Here is a 24896-nt window from a genome sequence, read left to right as displayed (position 1 = left end):
TTCAAACGTTCGGACTTGTTTTCGATTCTGTTGGAAACTAAAGCAATTGGGGGAGGGGGTGGGGGGTGCAGAGTAGTAATTTTAAGAATTTGACGTAAACCTTGGCAGTTACCATTTTAAGACTAAGATGATGTGAGTTGTGTAAATTGGGGGTTCACTGTTTGGCCGTCAAACCAGGCCTTTCCCACGTTTCTCAGCGTTGATCTGTGACACTTCGGGCTTGAGTTTATATGTGCGCCTGTTGGGCTACTGGACATTTTACCCGGTGAACATTACCGACGGTCGTGGGCCTTGTGTGCTGAGTGCTAGAGAGTCGGAATTGGACGAAGCCGTATCCACAGCAGGACACCATTAGATCTGCTTAGAAAAGGATTGTTAGGAAGACCGGACTGGCTGCGGTGTGGATGGCAGATGGACTGGAAGACCGGTGGGGAGGCTGTTGGGAGTTGCAGGCGAGAGGCAGTGACCTCAGGCAGAGGTGTGACCGCATCTGGAGCCGAGCAAGGAGACCCGCTCAGTGAGGAGGGGGAGTTAGTGAAAGGGTCCTCACAGCCTCAGTGGGGTCATTTGCTGTGCTGTGCGCCTGAATGTGGAGCTCAGGAGAGGGCTGCTCCAGGCGCCGAGACCTGACCCATCCGCGCAGCCCTGTAAAAGGAGGGGAGCGAAGGCCGGGTGTGGAGCCTTGAGGAAAAAGTACATTCAGGGGTCGGGCGGAGGTCAGCGAGGCTGAGGGGGCAGAGTGAGCCCCACGGAGACAGGTGCAGTGGGTGTGACCAGGGCCAAGAGAGAGGCCGGGCCAGGTGCACTTGAATGATGGGGAAGTGGAAAAGTTAAAACCGAAAGCCTCCGGTGTAGGCCTGCTCTCCGAAACAGAGTGAAGGCTGGTGGGCAGGTCAGCGGTGGAGAGTTCTCTGTGCGAGAGAGTAAATGCTGATGAGAGACCCGGGGGCTGGAAATCCAGGAGGTTCTCCTCGGACGGCTTCTCTTCTGTGAAGCGGCAAGTCCGGGATCTAATGCGGGGACAGCGGTCGGAGCAGCTGACACGGGTCTGTGGGTCGCATACGTTTTCTCCCGGCGGGGCTTAGCCTTTGGGTTCTACAAGTTAGCTTTTCCTGAGCAGCAAACCACCCTGAAACTTGACGGCTTAAAATACCCTTCCCAGCAACTGGGTCGGGCTCCTCCGGGTGGATCTGGGTCAGGCCGAGCAGCCCAGCTGGGCTGGCCCTGCACCTGTGCAGATGTGTGTGTGTGGAGGGGGTTGGGGGGGGGCAGGCGCTTGTGGCCGAGTGCTCTGCTCTCACCTCTGCATCCCCTCTCATTCTCCAGCGGGCCGACCCGGGCTTTTCACGGGGCGGCAAGGTTCCGGGAGTAGCAGATGGGCGCATTGTTCAGGTGCCTGCTTGCGTCCTGTGTGCTGCCTTCCCACTCCCATGTGAGACATGCGGCCCAGGCCAGAGTCAGGGTGGGAGACGACAGGGAGCAGAGAGAACGAGGCGCGAGACAGTCGGGGCCCTTGTTGTGGACCATCTACCAGCAGAGCGCCGGACTCGAACCAGGTCCAGTCCGTCAAAAGGGGAGCGATGGCCGGTTCGGCCAGTGGGGACCAGTGGAGCCAGAGAATCGAGAATATTGGCAGGAGAAGCTACCGCCGCGGACAGTGGGACGGCGGCACAGGGGAGGGGGTGGCTGGGAGGAAGCAGAGCGGTCGGGCGCGAGCGCTGGGGTCCGGAGGGATCGAAGATTAACGTTCGGGATACTGGTGTGTGCACAGGAAGGGCGGGCGGTGTGGCCACAGGTGTGAGTAGCTGGGGAGGGAGGAGGGGTCCCAGAGGCCGGGGCGTGGGATGTCACACGCACACATCACGGAGCGTGTAGCGCCAGCCATTCATAACGTGGCATGATTTCACCTAGAGGGTGTCCTTCGTCCCAAGATCGTCTCCCTCCCAGTTTTTTGGGAATAAAAAGTGCTTTCTTTTTTGAAACAAGACTGGAGGTTTTTGTTTTTAATGACCTTACTGGGGGAGATAAATCCGATGCTGTGACCTCAGAGAGGAGGGGTGGGGCAGGGCAGGGGCTTTGTCTGGAAACAGCATCATGGTAAGTGAGGAGGATGCCACTGACTTTCTTCCAGACGTGGGTCTGGGGCAGGGTTGGGGGGGCGGGGAGACCAGGGTGGTCCTCCCCTGAGAGGGCTGCCTGGGAGTGGTTGGGGACGGCGGGGGGGGGGGGGGGGGGGAACTAGGGCATTCAGGAAACCAGCCAGAGGAGGGAGCAGAGCACTCGAGGAAGAGGTGGGCAGTGTGGGTGACTTGCTTCCTCTGGAATGGGGGTCCCAGAGTGTGCAGAGGAAAGGGGGGAGCAGAAAATAAGGGGGTTTGGGAGCAGGAGAAAGCACGAGCAGACCTAAGTGACCAGAGGAGCCAACGTCTTGGGCGTGAACACAGACGAGGATGGCAGGGCTGTGAGCCTGAGGGACCCCTAGACTCCGTCTCTGGGGGGCGGGCGGCGGGGTGGCGGAAGGGGGAGGGGACTTGGGTCTCTGCAGGCGGCGGCCGCGGCTGGTACGTACTGGCTTCCGGTGGATTCTTAGCTCAGGTGGGCAGGTGCCCACCGGCTTAGTTTCTAGACCCTGTTCCTTCTCACGATCCCTGGCGGCTTCTTGAAGAAGCCCGGTGCCGGCTGCACCAGGGTGGTCCAGCGCAGCCTCCAGGTGTGGAGGAAGGCAGGTGAGAAATGCACCAGGCAGTTTCCAAGGATTTGGTGTTACCGGAGCGTATGGTGTGAAGCAGAGAACCGATGGCAGCTTGAACTCAACATACTGCAAAATTGACCTTCGTGCCTGTGTGGACGGGATGCGTCGCCCAGCGTCCTTACTTGTCTCATCAGCTTTTAGGACTCTAGGCCCCAAGAGCTTACAGTGTCCCCTCCTTCTCTCAGGCCCCCGTTTCTAGTCACGTTGTTGGACATTTCTGTCTTGTCCTAGCCGGTCCCACACCTAATACCTGGCCCATTTTAGTGGATCCTGGCTGACTTCTGTGCCTTCCCTCCAGAGAGCAAATATGCCCAAATTGGGGCACTTGAGTGGCTCAGACGGTTATTTCAGCTCTGGTCATGATCTTACGGTTCATGGGTTCGAGCCCCTGAGTCTGGCTCTGCACTGACAGCACAGATTCTCTCTCTCTCTCTCTCTCTCTCTCTCTCTCTCTCTCTGCCCCTCCCCTGCTCTCGCTTTCTGTCTCTCAAATAAATAAAAAAAGAACTTAAAAAAAAAAAGAAGGAACATGCCAAAATTGGAACCCCCCCCTACACAGTAAGGTCCAACCCACATTGATTTTTCTCTCATCGGGCCCTTTTTTTTGTATATACTGCAGTTCTTGTCTACTTATTTCTGTCCTGTGTATCTTGTTTTGCAATTTATTAAGGTAGGAACCCTGACTTACCGTGACTGCTTTTTAATAATCCCTGAGAACCTGGCATGGTGTTCTGAACATAGTATCTACTTAGGAAATAGATAAAATTTCAAACAAAAGAATGAAATCTCTTAATGAAGGAGGAACCAAGACAACGGACTAACGAACAGATTAAGAACTTTTAGGAACTGGTGATCCTATATGTTTTCAAAGGAAAAAACCTTTCTGGCATCATTTTTAAGAGGCATTTTACGTTGAAACTTAAAACTCATATGGATGTAGAATGGTGTATTGCCCCCATGAACCCATCACCCAGCTTCAGTGATCTTAATTTTTTTTTTTTTAATGTTTATTTTTGAGAGACAGAGCGTAAGTGAGGAGGGGCAGACAGAGAGGGAGACACAGAATCAGAAGCAGGCTCCAGGCTCTGAGCTGTCAGCACAGGGCCCGATGCGGGGCTCGAACCCACAGACCGTAAGATCATGACCTGAGCTGAGGTCGGAAGCTTAGCTGACTGAGCCACCCAGGCGCCCCTCAATGATTTTAAAATGTTTACCACATTTCCTTCATTTTTTCCCTTTTTTAAACTTTTGCTGATGCATTTCTGCCAGTTTTTGTGTTTAAAAAATTCAAACCTATAAAGTGGAAAGAACGATGCCTTAAATGGCTATATACCTTTCACTCTGAATTCTCTGCGCACACAAACAACTTTTATGAGTAACCATTTTATGAGTCAGTTGCAGACCTCCTGACACCTTGAGATACTTCAGCAGGTGTCTCCCAAGGACGAGGGTGTTCCCACGGGACCGCAGACCGCTAGCTCGCTTAGACCAACGTCCGTTCCATCCTGTCTACTGCAGAATCTGTGTTTGATTTTCTGTGCTATTTCTCAACCTATTTTTTGTAACTTTTAAAATCGATGATCCTGTCGAGGCTCACTCCTTGCGTTAGTTAGGTCTCTTCAATTCAGTATTTTGGAATAGTCTCACTTTTCTTGCTTTTTTTTTCCTCCATTGGCTTGTATTCTCCAAAAAAGCCAGTTACTTAGAACCTGATCTGCAAGCGTCTTTTAAAGATTATCCATTGCAGGGGCCCCTGGGTGCCTCAGTCGATTAAGCAGCCAACTCTGTGATTCTCACAGTTAGTGAGACTGAGCCCCACGTCAGGCTCTGCGCTGACAGCACAGAGCCTGCTTGGGATTCTCTCTGCCTCTTTCTCTCTCTCTCTCTCTCTCTCTCTCTCTCTCTCTCTCAAAATAAATAAATACACTTAAAAAAAAATCTTTAGGGGCACCTGGGTGAGTGTCCGACTCTTAATTTCAGCTCAGAAATTCCGCACGGTTTGTGAGTTTGAGCCCCACATCAGGTTCCATGCTGACAGCTCAGAGTCTGCATGGGATTCTCTCTCTCTGCCCCTCCCCTGCTCGTGTGCTCTCTCTCTCTCTTTCAAAATAAATAAACTTAAAACTTTAAAAAAAGAAAACGGTTATCCATCGCAATGCAATTTTGACACGGATTACCCAGGGTGCACTCCCCCACACAGGGCCCTCACTGCAGACCCCAGCCTTAGGGGGTCCCAGGCTACCTGTACCTCTGACCAGCTGGCTATACATTTGGGGGTTGCTACCCCCTTGGATTTGACACTTCACTAGGATGACAAATCAGAGCCAACCAAGAGAAGAGACCGCGAGGGTGAAGTCTTGGAAGGTCCCCAATGTAAAGCTTCGTCTCCTCTGGCTCTTCCCCTCCCCCCCCCCGGCATGTTGTCATTGCTTATCCCCAACCAGGAAGCTCACCCAAGCTTTAGAGCCCAGAATTTTGGGGTTTCGTTAGTAGGCACGATTGATTGAATCGTTGGCCATGCGATTGAATTCAGTCTCCAGCCCCTCTCCCCTCCCAGGATGTTGGGCTGGTTTCACATGGCTCACATGCCCGAAGTTACAACCATTTGCTTGGTCTTCCAATTATGGCCAGTGCCCGTCCTGGAACACCGTGAGTCACCTCATTAGCACAAGCTCTCTGGGCCCACCATGAATGACAGAGACTTTCCAAGGACTCACCAGGAGACAGAGACCAGGCTGATTGTCGATTGTGCAGCATCTGTTAATAGTCACACAGGAATCTAGGCATCGGAACCCCACCAGATGTGTAGGAGAGGTGAGCTACAGCCTGCTTGTGGGCCAGCGAAGAAGAGAATCCGTGTGTCGTCTGTCCGCAGTGTCGGGACGGCAACCCCACGAACAGTAAGCAGGGAGCCAGGTGCGAGACCTCTCCTCCTTGACTGGGTGGTTTGGGAGCTTGGATGACCATGTTCGACGAGGCTTTGTGTAATGTCTGGAAGCAGGAGACACTCGGGATGACCGCTGTGGACTTAATGAAAGCTTAGCGAACGCTAATTTACTTTGTCACCCAGAGTGCCCTCTGTGGGCACTTGTAATTAGTATCATTTTAGACTCGTTTGTCATCAATTAATAGGTTTGGATTTAGGAGCTGAGGCTCCTAGTCTCTGGTTTTCTCTTCTTGAGCACAGAGTAGCCATCAGCAAGTACCTTCTCTTTTCTTCTAACTTTTCCAAGCATCTTATTGTGGATATTTCCAAACCTAAAGCAAAATGGGAAGAATTTTGAATCCAGGATCCTAGACCTACCACCTAGATTCTACCAGTAATATTTTACTGTATTCTGTGATACACTGACCTGCTCAGCCTTCTGTCCATGCATCAATCCATTTTCTTGTTTGTGTTGGGAGGAGATTTTTCCTTTCCCACCTCGCGTCCAGCACCCGGGGATTGCACATTAATTGGCCGTAGAGTAACAGGAGAAAAGACTTCTATATTCTGTACTAAACTTGACGGAAAAGGAGGACAAGGGCTTCAAGGAGAGAGCATGAAGGATTCTGTCGGGCTTCATGATGCTAACAGACAGCTGAATTTGCACTTCCTGGTCTGTCTGAATTTGCACTTCTTGGTCTGTCTTTTTCCAATCCAGAGACTCCCTGGGATGATGGTCAGTGGCAGGTGTATTTTCAGGAGGCTCTGCTTAAGGTTAGATCCTGTTTCCTTCTGTGGCTGCTGATTAGAAATAAAGCAATTTTGGGGCGCCTGGGTGGCTTAGTCGGTTGAGCTGCCGACTTCGGCTCAGGTCATGATCTCGCGGTCCGTGAGTTCGAGCCCCACGTCGGGCTCTGTGCTGACAGCTCAGAGCCTGGAGCCTGTTTCAGATTCTGTGTCCCCCTCTCTCTGACCCTCCCCCATTCATGCTCTGTCTCTGTCTCAAAAATAAATAAACGTTAAAAAAAATAAATAAATAGAAATAAAGCAATTTTTATGCCACTTTGATGGGCTATCAGTCCCTTCCTTTGATTTATCTCAAGTTCAAGTGTAGATATCCGCACACTTCCCCTGAAACACTGCAGTGTAGGTAACGCTAACTAAAGCCCAATATTTATATCTTTATCTTTGGAGACATGATTTGCACGTGGTGAAATACATGAGGCTTAAATCTGCTTCTGCTGAGTTATTCGTATCGTCTGAACCTCTGTCAAGATGGAGAATGTTACCGTCGCCCTGGAAGAAAGTTCCCTGGAAATCCCCACCCCCACCTCTTTCTGCCTCTTTCAGGCTTTCTTTGTTCTTGGATACCACTGGTTGTGATATTTAATAACCCGTTTCTTGTTCATATCTACTATAAGCTACATTGTGACTTTGAGAAATATAAAAATGGGAAACAATGTATCTCAGATCTGAGAGGCTAGGAGATGTTCCGTAGCATGTTCTGTGGTGCCTTTGAGTGTCCACCACGTAAAGAAGTCCAAGGGCGTGTAACTGGCATCCTTTCAAATTTAGCACCCAGCCAAGCTGGTTAAGTTTCCTACGTGAGATTAACGAGTCAATTTTACGTAATAGTTATTTTATGTTGAGTCCTTCTGTGTACATAGTATCCCAGAGAAAAACACAGGTGGAAGCAACATTTTTTTTTTTTATCTACTACCTAGGTGGTTTGATAGCCACTCTTTAACCTTTACTGTTTTAATCATTTACTCTGAACTTACTTTTCCACCAAAAGGATGAACATCTTAACTTCCCCTTTGGCCTCATCTGCCTACAACCACCTGGCCAGCCTTTTTCTGTGCGGACTCAGGCCGGGCATTGTGGCAACGTAACCATTATAAAACCGTGGTTGCCCAACACTAGCCTTCCATCAGGATGTGATGAGACTTTTTTCTTTTTTTTTTTCCTAAAGACTTTTTTTTTTTTTATAACTTTTTTTAACATTTATTTCTTTTAGAGAGAGAGAGACACACACACACACTGAGAGCAGGGGAGGGACAGAGAGAGAGGGAGACACAGAATCCGAAGCAGGCTCCAGGCTCTGAGTTGTCAGCACAGAGCCCAACGTGGGGCTCAAACCCACAGACTGTGAGATCATGACCTGAGCCGAAGTCGAATGCTTAACCGACTGAGCCACCCAGGCACCCTGACTTTTTTCTTACTGTTAAGGAATTTCATGTGTCCTATACAAATACACTAGGTGGTGCTGACCGAGCCCGCCTAGATTTAAAACAATTAGTTCTTGCCTAGGAGTAACCTGTGTTAAAAATTTAAGATCAGCAAATTGGTAGAATTGATTAAATAGCTAAAACCCCAAAATTCAGTCAACTGATCTTTGACAGAGGCTCGCAGGTAACATCATGGGGCAGAGAGAGGCCCTTTAATAAACGGTGCTGGACAACTGGACAGCCACATGTGAAAAAAAAAATGTAGACACAGCCTTTACACCCTTCGCAGAATGAACTAGAAAACGGATCATAGACCTAAACGTAAAACCCAAACTATAAAACTCGTATACGACAGGAGGAAATGTGGAGGCCCCTGGCTCTGGTGATGCTTTTTCTGATATTTAAAGACGTGACCCATGTCTAGTCCTTCAGACTAAAGACATGACCCGTGAAAGAAACAATAAGCTGGACTTCATTAATATTAAAGAAGCTTCTGCTCTCGAAAGGACAACGTCAAGAGAATGAAAACATGAGCTAAAGACTGGGAGAAAATATTTTCAAAAGGCACATCGGCTAAAGGACTGTTACCCAAGATGTACCAGAAATATGTAAAATAAGAAAACAAACAACCTCATTAAAAAATGGTGCAGAGACCTCAGCACATGATGTGGATGGCGAAGGAGTGCACGAAAAGATGCCCCACGTCACATACTAGCCGCACACACCCGCTAGAACGGCCAGAGTCTGCGGCGGCGACAACGCCAAATGCTGGCGAGGGCGTGGAGTGACAGGAACGGTCATTCGTCTCTGGTGGGAAAGCGAAACGGCGCAGCTTTGGAAGGCAGGGTGGTGGTTTCTTGCAAAGCCAGGCGTACTCAGCAGGATCCACCGGGCACACGCCTTAGCGTTTCCCCATCGGAATAAAACTTAGGTCTGCATGAAAACCTGCTTCGTACACAATCACCCGAACTAGGACGCAACCAGGGTGCCCTCCAGCAGGTGAATGGATAAAGTGGTCCATCCAGACGCTGGAATGTGATCCAGCACTAAAAAAGAAATGAGCTCTCAAGCCTCAAAAAGACACCGAGGAACCCCAGATGCGTATTAGTAAGTGAAAGCAGCCACTCCGAGAAGTTCCAACTATATGACATTCTGGAAAAGGCAAAAGCATGGAGACAGTGAGTAGATGAGCGGGTGCCGGGGGTGTGGGAAGGGAGGGGCGATGACTACAGGCAGAGCACAGAGGAACTTGATCGTCCTTTGCATGATATTCTAGTAGTAGGTACGAGTCATCACGTGTTTGTCCAAACCCATAGAATGTACCACAAACACCTGGAGTGGAGTGAACCTTAACGTAAACTATGAACTTTGGGTGATGACGATGTCCCGTTTCAGTGATGTTGATAATAGAGGGGACTATGCGTGTGTGGGCACAGGGGTATATGGGAAATTTCTGCCTTTCTCGATTTTGTTGTAAGTCTAAAACTGCTTTAAAAACAAAAATTAAAAAACCCCCACACATCTAAGGCGACAGTGCGGTACACACTTGAAAAGCCATTGTGTTGTCAGTGGAAGTCTGGTATTCTCTCTTGTCTCCCGTGAACTAGCTCCACGACCCCACAGCCAGCTTCTCTGGACCACAGTGTGCTCTTTGTGCCCTCTTTAGAAGATCCTTTGTCTTAGAAATGCTCAAGTCTTAAAACTGTGGGGAGTTTTGGATTATTGTAGGTGCATCTCAATGGGAGCTAAATTATGGGGGAAAGAAGTATGCAAATCAGCTTGTGAATGGAAGTTTAAAATGTTCTTGGCAAATACGCCAGGAAAGGGCACTAGCCTCTTTGCAAGTGTTAGCGCCATTAATCTTTGCAGTAGCCCCGTTAGCCCCAATTACGTGTCCCGTTATCCTCGGCTGACCCTGCCTGGTGTTAGCGCGATGGAGGACCTGAACTCAAGCCCTTCTTCCTTTTTTTCTTTAAAGTATATTTATTTTGAGAAAGAGAGCAAGCCAGGGAGGGGCAGAGAGAAAGAGAGAATCCCATGCAGACTCTGAGCTGTCAGCACGGAGCCTGATGTGGGGCTCGAACTCATGAACCATGAGATCATGACCTGAGCCGAAAGCAAGAGTCAGATGGTTAACCAACTGAGCCACCCGGGGACCCCGAACCCAAGCCCTTCTTGACCATAAAACCTCTGCTCTTGCTAATAAGCTGCTTTCTAACAGAACAGAGCTTTGGAACTACAGGAAAACATCAGCTAGTGTGTGGGCGGCAGGGGGGTGGGGGGGGGAGGTACATGTGTTGTTGGTTTTCAGACGGAGGTCATCTGAAGCAAGAATTTCAGGCAGAGGGTGTTTTTGAAACTAGATTGGATTTGATGTCACAAACATCCAGAGAGAATAAACACAGAAGCAGTTAAGATCTGGGGGAGGAGTCTCTCGCTGGAGAAATGTACCCGTGGTCCATCCCCCTGCTTCTCAGTACTGTTGGTTTTGACATTTTGTTTTGGATGGCACGCCTCTTTGAGAAGCCAGTGAAAGCCACAGACCTCTCTAGAACACTCGAACACCTCCAGCCTAGAGGCACCCCGGGTCTTATGTGTCCCGATGTCCTGCGCAGGACACAGGGCACCCCCCCTCCCCCCAGCAGGCTCCTGGCTGTGCCGCGTGTGTCGTTGGCCTCGTACTTGCACCCCGTGGGCCGGCAGCGAAGCCTGTGGCATCTCCAGGGTAGGGCTGCTTCGTCGGTACATACCGTTCGTGGGCGGAAATGAGGTCAGATCCTCGTGTCTGTCCTCCTCGCTCTTCGAGGTCGTGTTCTGTGCTCTCCTCCCTGAGGACTCTCCTGACCCCTCTGAGTTCCGTCACATCTTCACTTGTGTTCAAGCCGCTTTTATTCCTCCGCTTCTGGCCGGGACAAAGGTGCCGCTCGTTCCCCTTTATAAAAAGTTGTTTCCAAGAATTCTGTGCCGTGGATCCTGCCTCCTCTTTCACACACACATTCGGGTTCCTTTTTTTCTCTTTTTCATACTTCTGTGGATACCCTCGTCTTCATCGTTGCTGTTAGCACTCTTGCCACTGAGGGAGACCCCTTTCGGCCGGGGCAGCGCTAGGCTCCTTCCGTGCACTTAACCGGAGCTAGAAAGGGGTAGACAGGATTTGAACGTAGGGTAGGTCATTTTCATACCGTAAGCCACATTCTTAACCATTACGCTAGCGTTATAGAGTCATAAAATAATTCGGAGTCCAGAAACTCAAGGTACTTCGTGAACGGTGGGTGAAGGGTGCACAGTAATGGGTGATGTTCACGGGATACAAGTTATGTGCCTTAGATGAACTGTATTTTTTCTTCACAGCAAGTCTTCCATGTGAGAAGCTACCGTCCACATTTGAAAATTTTTTAATTCTATTTATTTTGAGAGAGAGAGACAGCAGGGGCGGGGCAGAGAGAGGGAGAGAAAGAATGAGGAAGAATCCCAAGCAGGCTCCGCACTGTCAGCGTGGAGCCCGACGCGGGGCTCGAACTCGTGAACCGCAAGATCGTGACCTAAGCTGAAAGCAAGAGTCCAGTGCTTACCCGAGTGAGCCTCCCAGGCGCCCCGCTACTGTCCACATTTTAAGACAGGGAATAGAAGGTTCCCCACCTCCCCTCTTGGGACCTCAGTAGTGAGGTATTGGAATACATTCGTCTTTGCAGTGATAGTTTCTATGTCAGAGTTACCTTAGACCCGAAGTAGAAAAAATGTGGCAGAGTTTATATAAGCAGTTGAGAGGCACAGCCCGGGGAGTGTGACCGGGAAGGAACAAAATGCTTTAAGGACACACCGAAGCCTGTCCAATAGAGAGGAGTTTGTGGAGAAACCACAGAGGCAAGACTTAGCTGAAAAGGAACAATCATAAGTATTTTCGAGACAAGTAATGATCACTCTAAACGAGAGGCTCATTTCTGGGCGTAAGGGAAAAGTTATTTGTTTGAAAACAGCCGCCAGCATCATGATTAGCCTTGAAGCACTAAGTATTTTAAACAAAGTTAACCAAACAGAGAAAACCACTATCCTAGCTATTGAGCAATTATGCTTGAATAAAATCCAGATTCTTTGCCGTGACTTGGGGCACCCCCCCCGACCCCCGTCCCTGCTGCATCCGGAGCCCCCGCGGTTCTCTGCCTCGCTGGTTGCCTCAGCTCCTACACCAGCCCCGTTCCTGGCAAAGATACTCCTTTGTGTTTGGGTCTCCATCCCCCCGCCCTGAACCTGGCGCCCCCGGATTTCACTGGTCTGTTCTCCCCCATTTTGGAGGCTCCCCCAACCATCGAGTCTCCAGGAAAGTGTCCTCTGCTCCTCTCTGCCTCCTCCCCAACCCCAGCTGCCTCCTTGTTGCCCTCATGGCGTCCCTCATGTCTTACGCTTCTCTTATTTGTTTTTTGTGGTTTATTTTACGTCTTTGCCCCTGAACTTGAGCTCCCCGAGGACGCAGACTTTGTTCACCACTCTAGCTCTTGCCCTTAGAAGAATGCCTAGCCTGGGTGGCTCAGTCGGTTAAGCGTCTGACTTCGGCTCAGGTCATGATCTTGAGGTTTGTGAGTTCGAGCCCCGTGTCGGGCTCTGTGCTGACAGCCTGGAGCCTGCTTCGGATTCTGTGTCTCCCTCTCTCTCTCCTCCTCCCCCACTTGTGCTCTGTCTCTCCATCAAAATTAAATTAAAAATGTAAAAAAAAAAAAACAATTAAAAAAAAAAAAAAAAGAAGAATGCCCAGTACACAGGGGTTGATTTGTATTTATTGAATGAGTGAATTAAAATGTATTACCTTATCCAGGTGCCAGCGGTAGCCAGGTAGAAGGTAAAGGACGTTAATAGCAGGAATAAAAAATATAAAAGGGAGCCTAGGAATAAACTTAAAACATGTGCAGGACCTGTATTCATTTATTCATTGGTATTTACGGAGCCCCTACTGTGCTGGGCACCAGGATTTCAAAGATGTATAAGACCAACACAGTCCTTGATAGTTGCGAGCATAGAAAACACAAAATTTACCCGAGAAACAGAACACCTTTTCCCATTAAAAAAAAAAGTATGTTAATGTTACTTAATTCAAAATTCTGTCTCTTGTTTTTTTATTTATTGGGCAAGAAATGAGTGAGGCGTGACAAAACAATTATCTGAAGTTTATCTGAAAGAATAAACTTCAGAGACAACTTGATTTTTTTTTTTTAAGTGTATTTATTTTGAGAGAGAAAGTGAGAGCAGGGGAAGGACAGAGAGAATCCCAAGCAGACTCCACACTATCAGCACAGAGCCTGACGTGGGGCTCGAACCTACAAACTGTGAGATTGTGACCCAAGCCTAAGTCGGGGCGTTTAACCAACCGAGACCCCCTGGTGCTCCCAGTTCCTCCACTTTACAAATGGTGGCATGGAGGCCCGAAGGAGACCGTTTCCTTCCTCAAAGCCATACAACTAGTTGGTCAGTGGGGCTCCCTTTACCCAGAGCCTCTTCAGTTGAGATTGTAGGTGTCTGGGTGCAGAGAAAATAATGCAGCCAGTAAACCCACTGACATACTTAAGTTGTGGACAAAAATAGTGCAATTCAGAGCACACTTTCCAGAAAGGGTCGGAGCTTGTTAGAAAAATTAGACTTCCAAGGCTTGGGTTGGGTACAACGGGTTTAGAGGATTATTAGTCGGCCATGTGTGTATTAACATTTTGGGGTTTCAGGAGGGTTTTTTTTAAGTTTGTTTATTTTGAGAGAGAGCAGGGGAAGGGCAGAGAGAGGGAGAGAGAAGAGAGAGAAAGGATCCCAAGCAGGTTCCACGCTGTCAGCTCAAAGCCCAGTGTGGGGCTCAAATTCATCAACCGTGAGATCATGACCTGAGCTGAAACCACAAGTCAGATACTTAACCGACTGAGCCCCCCAGGCGCCCTGGTTTTTTCTTTTTTTGTTTTTTTTCCCCCTGAGGCTTTTTTTTTTTTTTAATCTAATTAGATAATGAAATTTTTTGTTTTATTTACCTTTTTATACAGTTTACCAGTGATTTAAGAATCACTGGGGCTTTTTGGGGTGTGTGTGTGTTTTTAGAGTTTAATTTTTTTATTTTGAGAGAGAGAGAGAAAGAACATGAGCAGGGGAAGGCCAGAGAGAGGAAGTGAGAGAAAATCCCAAGCAGGCTCCACACTGTCAGTGGAGAACCCAACATGGGTCTCGAACTCACAAACCGTGAAATCATGACCTGAGCTGATATCAAGAGTAGGGATGCTTAACCAACCTAGCCACCAGGCACCCCCAAAATTTCTACTTCAATCCAAATTGAGATTTTTATCAATTGTGAAGATAGGTTTACTTTGATCCGATCTTAGGGACCCTTTGATATTTGAACAGAAAGGCCAGAACTCAGGTAGCGCTGTGTGTCCAGAAGCTTCCCTGAATTTCAAGATCGGTACTTGAGTAGAAATCAAAAGCAGCCTTTGAAACGTGCCAGCCTTGTTTTAAAATGTAAAGCATACAAAGTGGTGGCATCTGTCCCGGTTCATCACAAAATTAATTCACGGTGTTCGTTCACTGTCTGTACACCTTGCGTAGCGGCTGTGGGTCAGCACTGCACGAGGTTCCGTGGATTAAAAAAAAACTAACACAAATAAACACAAATGCACAGTAAACAGACGCACATGCCCGGGGTCCTGCCCTTTGCCCCAGGAGCCCAGGATGCGAGGCCGGCAGGTGGCTGAGGAGATGTGACAAAATATGTACAAGGTGCTGTGGCTGTAGGAACACTCGTCCGCTCCTTTGGGGGAAGAGCGAGAAAACCCTGCCTGGACCTGAGCGGCAAGGGGCAGCCCAGAGGTCTTCAGCTCCTTCAGATTAAATCCCCAGCGGTGGATGGGTTTCTGGTGCTGAGGAATGTTTTCATGACCTCTTACGATAAATGCTGCCTCTCTGGTGGAACCCCCAAACTCCTTGAAAAAAAAAAAAACACAGCACTCTGAACATTTCCCTGTGTCTCACTGGCATCTCCAGGGGGTGGAAAAAGTGTGTGGTAATTTAATACCATTTAAAAATGACAATTTTCTGACTTCTGCCGATCGGTTTTTATCCTACATCCCCTTTATTTCCTACCAATTCTTGTTCCAACTCCGTTTAATTTTGTTAATTACAACTTTGGAAGGTGGACGCCCTGCTTTCTTTAAGACAGCCCGTGTTACTGTTTCTTTCAGGGGTGAATCAGGTGCTGGGAAGACAGAAAATACTAAGAAAGTCATTCAGTACCTTGCTCATGTCGCTTCTTCGCACAAAGGACGGAAGGACCATAATATTCCTGTAAGTTTTCGTTCTGTTGTTCATTTAATGCCTCGGTTTATTCTTTTACGATTGCAGAAACCAGAATAAGGAAGCACAGCTACTCAGTGTCCTGCTGGAACTGACCGCCCCCTTGTCTCCACGGCTCCCACCCAGAAACTTCCTCCGCTCAGGAGGGAATTGTAGTACCTAGGTTTTCTAACAGGCCAACCAGAATTACGATTCCGGCTTGAAGCCTGATTTCTTGCAAAGCTTTGGGAGGAATGGTTAACGATCGAAGAGCAGTGTTTTGAAGATTGCCTATTTCCACCAAAAGATGGTCCTCAAGGGTCTTTAGCTGTCTTTTCTGAGCATGGACACAGGCTGTTGCCACTGGCCATAGAAGCTTGAGACGAGGATGGAAATTTGGGGGCAGTCGATGATAGAAAAGGGGTACAAATAAAAGGGGGTCAGTGATCCTGAATCTGCCCAAGTGGCAGCTGATCCCTGAGGAACGCCAGCCAGATCCGCTGTCACAGCTCTGAGATGGACGGTCACGTGGTGCTTTAGATGTGGCTCACCGCTTAGGGAAAGGCCCAGACTCGCTAACGTTTGCGTTTATCTGTTTGTAACAAACAGCAGGAATCGCCAAAACCAGTGAAGCATCAGGCAAGTGCTTTTGTTTATGCTTCTTAGTCTTGAATGTTTGCGCTAATTTCTGTCTCTAGATCGAGTCTCTATTAGAAACAAATACCGGGAGTTGTGAGTGAAATTTACCGCAAAAAAGAAAATTTGATTTTGAAAATGTGTTGCTTAGAGACATCATCTTTTGCGAGCAGCAGCATGCCCTTTGGCTTTAAATGTGTTTTCGAGACAAGTTTGAATATTTCTCTACCCTTTTTATCATGACATTGAATCACCTGCTGATGAAGCCTTGAACCCTCAGGGTTTCGTGTGTCAAATGCCAGATGGAACGATTTCAATTTTTCTTTAAATACACAGAAGCCTCGCTTTGGGCCGTACGTTAAATTTTTGAGTTTGGGGCTGCAACTCTAAAGTTGTACCTTTTTGGATTTACACATTTCTAATAAAGTTTTTTATGGCCCGTATGTATTTTAAGCTGAGGGCCTTGTTGATATAATATGTAAAGTTATCCTTTGTTTATCCAGGGCAAGTGGTGGAGGAGTGTTATTCTTACTGGTTATCGAATGCTCCCCCCTTCAGGCTCCACAGAGCACAGCCATAGACAGAGCCTTTCCTGCTACCCTGGAGGAGAGGGACATCTGTCCTGGACTTGACACTTTCCCTGGCACTGGATGGCTTCGGTCTGGCTGTCTGCCACAAGACAATGAAACAGAGCTAATACGAAGCAGGAAAGGATAATGTTCTAGAAATGACTTACTAATATAAAGAAATTCTTAAGTGTCTATAGGAATAGTCCTATAGACAAGATTTTCAGAAACCCTCAAAATTCTCAAGATGTTCTCAGACAGCAAAGCTGTGCTAAGGCCCTATGACGTTCTGTCTTCTCCTTCAGCTGTAGAGAGCAGATCATTCGTACAAATAGGAAGGGTTCACGGAATCACTGTTGTCCTAGAGGACATTTAAAGGCTCTTTTGCCGACTACAGAAGGAACCTCTAGACCAGAAATTAGCTTTTCTCTGTGTCTTTGAGGTACTCGCTAAAATGACCTGTTAATGTGCACTTGGGTCACTAGTGAATTAGCATTAAATAACTACTGTACAGATCGGGGTTTTCCAAATTCCGCCACGGAATCCGTACACCATTACTGTTAACGTTTTGTTTCGATGTCATTTTAAACCACAGAATGGATCGCTGTTGTGTGAGTAGCATGCCTACCCCTGGACTGTACTTTGGGTCGGCTCCGTCGACAGGGGGCACGTTTTCCCAAAGACGGGCAGCGACAGCTTCTCTGGCCATGCCTCCCTCCCTCCGTCATTGATTTGCATGTCCTGCTGCATGAACTCACTCTGCACAGATCTCTGGGGCTGCTTTTCCCATGTTTATTGTAATAGTAGTCTAGTCCGGTGGGGGCTGTGCTTGTGTTTCTAGAAGACTGAGAAGAACACTGGTCCTCGGTTTTTCCTCCCAGCCCACTTGAGGACTAGGAGATGCTTGTGGGCGGCAGTGACCCTGCAGAGGGTCCCGTCGAGAAATGACTTCTTTGCCCACAGTCGCTCCCCCTTCCCGGGCACCCCCTCACCCCATTTTGAGAATGACTGCCAGCAAGCAGTCTGTACTTTGCAAGGTGTTTCATTTGGTTTGACATCCCTGGTTTGTGAATTTACATTGAACGTTACAGGCAAAACTTAGGCACCCAGGAACCATTTGTATACATTTCTAGCCTTTTGTCACTAGACACAGTATGTGGTGTAAGAACAAGGGAGGGGAAGGCGTTTCGAGGCTCCTGATTTGGGGAGTCCTTTGTCTCTCTCTCTGCTCATTCCTTGTTTTTTTTAACAGCTTCATCAAAATTTAATTCACACGCCATAAACTTCACACATTCATACAGTTCGGCGTTGTTGTTTTCACTGCACTGAGTTACACAGTTATCCCTGCAGTCAACTTGAGCGCGTTTTCATCCCCCCAAAAAGAAAGCCATTTGGAATCACCTTCCATTTCCTCCCAGTCCCCAGAAATCATCAACATACTTTGTCTCTGCGAATCTGTCTGTCGTGCATAGGATACATGAACGGAATCCTGGCATTCTTTCCCTTTGCATGATGTTTGCACGGTTTATCCGTGTCGTAGCATGTACAAATACTCCATCCCTCTCCTTGGCCGAACAGTATTCCCTTACGGTAGGTAGGTCCCACTGTGTTTATCCATCCATCCGTTGGCAGACATTTTGGATTGTTTCCACTTGGGGGCCATCTTGGACAATGCCCCAGGAACATTTGTGCGTAGTGTTTGTGTGGACCTGTGTTTCCCATTCTCTTGGCCAGGCACCTGGGTGTGGGCCAGCTGGGTTACCGTAGTATTCGGTTTAACGCTTGAAGGAACCGCCCTCCATTCCCACCAGCAGTGCATGAGGGTGCCCCCATCTCCTCGCCAGCACACGTCCATGTCTGTTTTAGCCATCCGGGCAGGCTTTTGTGCTTACCTTTAAAACTTAATCATTATTGTGGAAATAGGAATAGAAACCACTTTTTAGAATTCGGGCCACAGTGGTTAAGCAGTAAACGTGAAGTGTTTACCTGCAAACTTTGGATACACTTTTTATGACCAAGTTCAAATCCTACTTGGCTTTGTGCCCAGCCAGCTGGAGGCAGTCTGTGTGCTGGGCTCCCTCACCATAGGTCGCTGTTACAGACCCTCAAGAGTCTGGCACAGCGTTCAGTGCTACGCCAGAGCCTGTATCTAGGGCAGAGTTAAACACCAGTCAGTGATTTCTAAAACCTAACCGTCCCCGAAGAAGGACTCCTCCAGGCCAGCCCGCCTGCCCCTCCAACTAGCGAGTCCCCCACCTCTGGATGGCAGCTTCCAGATGACCTCCTGTCTGCTGCTCTGAACGGCCTCAAACTGAGAGGATGGTGACAGCAGGCCCAAGTGCAGAAAGTCGAGCCTGCCAGTTGAGACGAAGTCTGGTTCTCAGCGTGACGTCGAGCTGTTGCCACCCACATTCAGCCCTCTTGTGGGCCCTGGGACACCTACATCTGTACCCAGTCATGCCCGCAAAGCCCAGCACAACCCCAGCCTTGCTGGCTCAACTAGAGTTTTCAAAGGGCTCTCTCTTTTTTTTTTTTTTTACCAACTTCAAACTCCTTCTCTATCATATCATAGGTAGATATTAATATACCATATAATAAACGGAAGGGTATAGTTTTCATCATGATTGGTAGACCTTTAAAGCATCATAGAATTAATTCTAAATACTTAAAACTGTAAAAACAATTTCAGTAGCTAATTCTGATTAGTTTCCCCTACATTCCCAAAGACCTTTCTCGTTATCATATAGAATAATCGAAACCAGGGCCACTGCTCCTCCAATTCTGGTGGAAGGGTTAGCACTTAGTCACTGTCCCCTGATGGTTTATAACCGGCTTCATAATTTGGTTGAGAGAGGTTAGCGCCATTTAATCAAAATGTGAAATTGCACAGCACAGAAATGATCAAATTCAGCGGTAATTTCTTAATTTAAGACCATTTTTGTGTGCTTACGATGACAGTTTTGTGTTCCAAGCTTTTTGTGATTCCTTGAGGAGTTACTGAGAGCTTTGCTTGGTCCCATTGATGTCACCAGCCCATTAGGAGAAAAGTAATACCACAACTCTGCTAATAACATAGTGACCCCAACAGCAGAGACACAGAAGCGGCCCAGTCGGCAGGTTCTATGGAGACAGTGCGGACCCTTCACCCGATTCTTCCTGCCAACTTTGGCTCCGCACCATCCCCTCCCGAATGCTGCTAGAATATTTCAGGACCTCTGCTGCCACAATCATTCAGCAAACACTCCCGGAGCATCCTTTTGACCTGACACTGAGCTAGGTTCAGGGGATACAGCCAGTTTATTAAAAGCCAGCAGGAGAAAGGATGGAATCCGTAAATCACACACATGAGCACACCCACATGCACTCACACACAGAGAAGAGACTCCTTGTAGCCACATCTAGGGAGTATTAAAATGGGATATGCAATACTTTACCTCCAAGTTAGGAAAACATTTGAAAGGTGAAATGTCACTGAAATTATTTTTATTAGGATTTGGCGGGATGATAGTGTGTAATTCTAAGGAATCTATATTCTGTCTAGTTCCTAGATCTAAGTAGCAATAGATCTTCAGTGCAAAGGTAGTGCCCCACTTAGGAAAATTCAGTGTTTTTCTGACGGTTTCTACATTCTGATCACAGGCTGAGTGAGGCAAGAAGCATTCTAGAGCCTGATTTTTGCAGAGCTCGTACACCCAGGGCTTTGCAAGATGCCAGCCGTGGGCACAGTGATGTGGGCGACTGCTGACCAGGGGAAGGGCACTTGTTAGATTACAGAACGATGCCCCTTAATGATGCCTCTCAGTTGTTAAAAATGGTTGCCGGGATACCACGTTTAAGAACCCTGGGAAGACTATGATGTTTAGGAAGCTTTACAGCAGAAATGTGAAGTCCATAACCTGGGAGACTAACGCTACAGGGAGCATATTATCAAATGCCAGGAAAGGAAGTTCATCCCGCAGGTCTTAACGGGACTGGTTCCTGCCTGGTTTCAGTTGAACACCACTGCAGACTGCACTCAACACCTGTGAAGATCTGGGCAGTTCAGATCAGTGCTGGAGGGCAGACCTGTGGGGGGAGCGTATCTCACTGGGTCCTGTGCCTCCGGAGTACTTTCCCACCCTCGTAACGGAGCGAAGGAGTCCAATTCCAGAGTTAAACGCCAACTCCATGTATGGTGTTATATTTGTTCTTTTTGGATCTCATCATGCAACGCTCACATAGCAACTGGCCGGTAGTTAAGATCCTTGCAGGAGGATCCTTTTCTCCCTCTGCTCAGAGAATCACATTTGCTAGTGGTTTGACATCCCGTCTTTAGGTCTAGAATACTGACTGTGGTATTTTAAAATACAGGGGTAAGCTTTGTGTTTGGAAAAAGCAGATGTATCGAAGTTCCTATGATACACTCTAAAATTACGTTCCAGGAACACACCACCACTTTGTAGTGCTTTCCGTGGCCAGAAATAGCATCTTGCTTTCTCATGCAGCTTCTTACTGTGTGTCATGATTAAAGCACATATTAATATACTTACATCTTTTGTTTGTGGAACCTATTTCCTAGCCGAATTTGCACATAAGTAAAGACACTGCATAAAGCCTATATTCTATCACATACTCTATAGTAAGCGTTGTTAAATTTGAGCAAAAGTCAGCAGCATCCCCATCTCCATCCTCCCTGAAAGTGTCAGTGAGGACATCATCCTGTCGGCATCATTAGGGTATCATGTGCAACCCTTGGAAAAATGGCACATCTACCACTAGGATAGTGGTTATTAGAATTGTCTGCCTTCAGTCATTGGAGCAAGGCAGTATAAAAATAAACAGAAGTGTAAGTATTAATATGTCCTTAATTGAAGTGTCAAGCTGAATTTCATTTCATGAAAACCAGTTTGTTTTCTTTTCAAAATTCTCTGCCTAATTTACATGCCCTGCCCTCAAATTGATCTGCTGTTTAATGTGACTTTTTCTTCCCCTTCCGATCACTTTATACATGCTGTTTTTCCCTTTAGCAGAGCCTAATATGACTGAGAATAAAGCCACAAAGGTTACAAGATGGCAAACAGAATGAAAACACTGAGGAAGAGAGGAAGTTTATTGTTTTGTCCACTCCACCCCCACCCCAGGATTGGAGTCAAGATGTTAGATTAACCTAATCTGCTTTTATTTGTGTGTGTGTGTGCGTGCATACGTGTAATGTCTTTTAGGGGGAACTCGAACGGCAGCTCTTACAAGCGAATCCAATCCTGGAATCATTCGGAAACGCGAAGACCGTGAAAAATGATAACTCATCTCGTTTTGTAAGTATAAAAGCACCCGAAACTTATAATTTCTCAGATTTTTAGTGAAATGTCTACTGTGATCCAACAGAGTACTTGTCTTCCTAGATTTTAGGGAGAGGCTAATAAAGGATGTGGTACAGAATGATACAGTCCTGTAGAAATGTGATTAGTCACATGTAATTTGCAATCTTCTAGTAGTTTTGCATTTTAAAAAGGAAAAAACGTGAAAGTAACTGTAATCCTGTATTTGCATATGTAATTATGTATTGTACGGGTAGATGATCAGGTAGCCTCTCGGAACTTCTTCGTCTTTGGGGATGGTCTACAATACGTGCTGCCGAGCGGGCACAGAGCTTACATGAGGATGCATGTGGAGTACTTAGCACAGTACCGGGAACGTAAACGCTCCACAAACCAAGTTGGCATTCAGTGTAGTCAGCTGTCCTTTTCATACTTGTTGTTTCTCCGGGGATATGGATGTCAGAAGAATGCGACAATACGATTACTTCTCTCTCAAAATTACTTCTCTATAAAAATACTCCTCTATGAAAATAGGGCTTTCTTAATTCCTGGAAAGCTCTCCCCTCTTCCTCCGTTTGACCAGCTGTGACCGTTTGCATGAGGCTGTTCTCCTAAGCGGTATGTCCCCTGTCCAGCTACGCCCTATTGACGTGTCAGTGCCAAATCTTCTCTAAAATCATATCCAGCAAAATGGGCGTGCCTGCTGTAAACTCCTTGCCTTGAATTATAGTCCTCAAGATTCAGTTAACCATTTTCCACAGATTGGAGAGGGTCTTCAATTACAGTTATTTCTACTTAAATCATTAGAGTTAATTCTATGTTTTTCCTCCCTCCTCCCATCCTAGAAGTATTTGTACAATTCAAGGCCACATCAAAAGAGACTTTACTAATGACTCCTTCATGGATAATCTGGGGGAATCTAGTATCACGGTGACATACTGTTCTACTCTGAGTATAATGTGAAGTCCTGGCATTCATGTTGATTTTCTGATGGCCTGGGTTGTGTGATTAGTGGAAGCAGCCAGATATGGAATCACAGAGGACCCATTGAGCCCGAAGGTAGCTAGCTAACCCTCTGTATGAGTTGGTAGGACTGCCTTGATTTTCTTTGAGAGGCTGGAGGTCCAGGGTTAAGGTGTGGCAAGGTTGGTTTCTTCTGGGGTCCCTCTCTGTGGCTTATAGATGGCTATCTCCCGGTGTCCACGTGGTCCGTCTTCTGTGTGCATCTGTGTCCTGTTCTTTTCTTGTGAGGACACCAGTCGTGTGGGACTAGGGCCCCAGTGACCTCATTTTAACTTAATTATCTTTGTAAAAACCCTCTCTCCAAATATAGTCCTGTTCTGAGGCAGTGGGGGGCACCTGGGTGGCTCATTCAGTTAAGCATCCAACTTTGGCTCAGGTCACGATCTCGCAGTTCTTGGGTTTGAACCCCATGTCGGGCTCTGTACTTACAGCTCAGAGCCTGGAACCTGCTTCAAATTCTGTCTTTCCCTTTCTCTCTGCCCCTCCCCCGTTCATCCTCTGTCTCTCTCAAAAATAAATAAACATTAAAAAAAAATTTTTTTTTTAAAGAATTTGAGATGGGACACGACTCAGCCCATGGCACCCAAAGAGGTAGTTCGAGTGCGAGAGGCTTTCCACATTATGGAGGAAACAGGAACCTATTTGTTTGGAGTATTGTTTATTCCTAGTAAGATAATCGCTTCATCCAAGTTCATTAGGTCATTATTTTAGCTTTTTACGGACAGAGTGGAGTAACAAATACGCCTGTGTCAGGAAAAAGCATAGCTGTGACTTTGGGGTTTGTAAAAGATCTGGGGAAGCTGAGGTTCACTTATAGGGTTTTATCATCCCCTGGGCCATCAGCACTGAGCCTGAGCCACATTTAAATCTTCAATTCTTCCTCCTGAAAGCCCTGCGTTTAGCGGCTGTATCACGGGATAGAAGACACAGTGAGCTACCAGCTTTGGTATGTGGATCTCCATGCAGATTTACAAGGATTTCTTAGTGGAAAATGCTTTATTTTACTACATAAATCAAGTTACCAGTCTTTTCTGATTTCCCCTGCCCCAAGCCACACTTTAAATTCAGGAGAAACTGTTTTGTGCCTGTTTGTCTCATCTTTGCCTGGAAAAGAAATTATTGGGGCACCAGGGTGACTCACTTGGTTGAGCATCTGACGTGATCTCGGCTCAGGCCATGATCTTGTGGTTCATGAGTTCAAGCACCATGTCGGGCTCTGCACTGATGGCATGGAGCCTGCTCGGGATTCTCTCTCTCCCTTCCCCCCCCCCCCCCCCCCCGCCCCTTCCCTGCTTTGTCTCGCACTCTCTCTCTCTCAAATCCATAAAAACCTAAAAAAAAAAAAAGATAAATTGCTGCCATCCGGTCCTTTGGTAAAGACTATAGTGAGTGCGTTACTAAGCAGTAAGGACCCATGTGCCTGCCAGCGTTTGTACGTTTGGGACATGTGGAAATATGATTCCGTATTAGTTACCTGTTGCTGTGTAACAACTTACCCTAACCCTGGTGACTTGAAACCTGGATCATCTCCGCTTCCATGTGATGGGTGGTTCTGACTCGGCATCTCTCGTGAAGGTGCCACGAAGGTGCTGTTGTTGAGGGCTGCGGTCACGTGAAGCTTGATGAGGCCGGAGGCTCTTCTTCCAGACTTACCCGGGTAGCTTTTGGCAAGAGGCCTTAGTTCCTCCAAGGCATTCCTCACCTCAAAGACCTCTCTATAGGGATGTGTGCTCATGACATGGCAGCTGGTGGTCCCCAAGAGCAGATGATCCAAGAGAGCAAGACAGAAGCCACACAGTGTTCTTTCCCATCTTAGAAGTCATGGGCCAACGCTCTGATGTAGTTTGCTGGCCACAGAGACCAACCCTGATACAGCGTGGGAGGGGACTGCGCAATGACAGCGGTACTGGAGGTTGGGGGTTACTGAGGCCATCTCAGAGGTTGGCTGCCGCACATACATCATCAGAGAGATTTCCGTATTGACAAAGGCAGGTTATAATCTGTAATTTGCAATACTCTGGATTAGTGGTTCTCAATTGGAGACCCTCAGGGGACATTTGGTAGTGCCTGGAGGCATTTTTGGTTGTTTGGTTTCGGTGATGGGTAGAGGCCAGGGATGCTGCTAAACATCCAACAGTGTACAGGATGGACCCCACGACAAAGAATTATCCAGCC

General features: G+C 47.5%; 1 protein-coding gene across 5 annotated transcripts in view; it reads left to right on the top strand.

Annotated features, from left to right (window-relative positions):
• Window positions 1-24896, top strand: part of MYH10 (myosin heavy chain 10) — a 130211-nt gene that overhangs the window by 30318 nt on the left and 74997 nt on the right. For 4 of the 5 annotated variants that reach the window (XM_042966028.1, XM_042966030.1, XM_042966032.1 and 1 more), the window contains exons 5-7: window positions 15109-15211; window positions 15809-15838; window positions 21603-21695. In XM_042966028.1, the coding sequence (XP_042821962.1) occupies window positions 15109-15211; window positions 15809-15838; window positions 21603-21695 (226 nt within the window). The remainder of the gene's footprint in view (window positions 1-15108; window positions 15212-15808; window positions 15839-21602; window positions 21696-24896) is intronic. The other variant, XM_042966029.1, reaches the window with a different exon arrangement.

The sequence above is a fragment of the Panthera tigris genome, chromosome E1 (assembly GCF_018350195.1).
Source record: "Panthera tigris isolate Pti1 chromosome E1, P.tigris_Pti1_mat1.1, whole genome shotgun sequence".
In the NCBI taxonomy this organism is placed as follows: Eukaryota; Metazoa; Chordata; class Mammalia; order Carnivora; family Felidae; genus Panthera; species Panthera tigris.
This window is presented reverse-complemented; position numbering and strand designations above follow the sequence as displayed.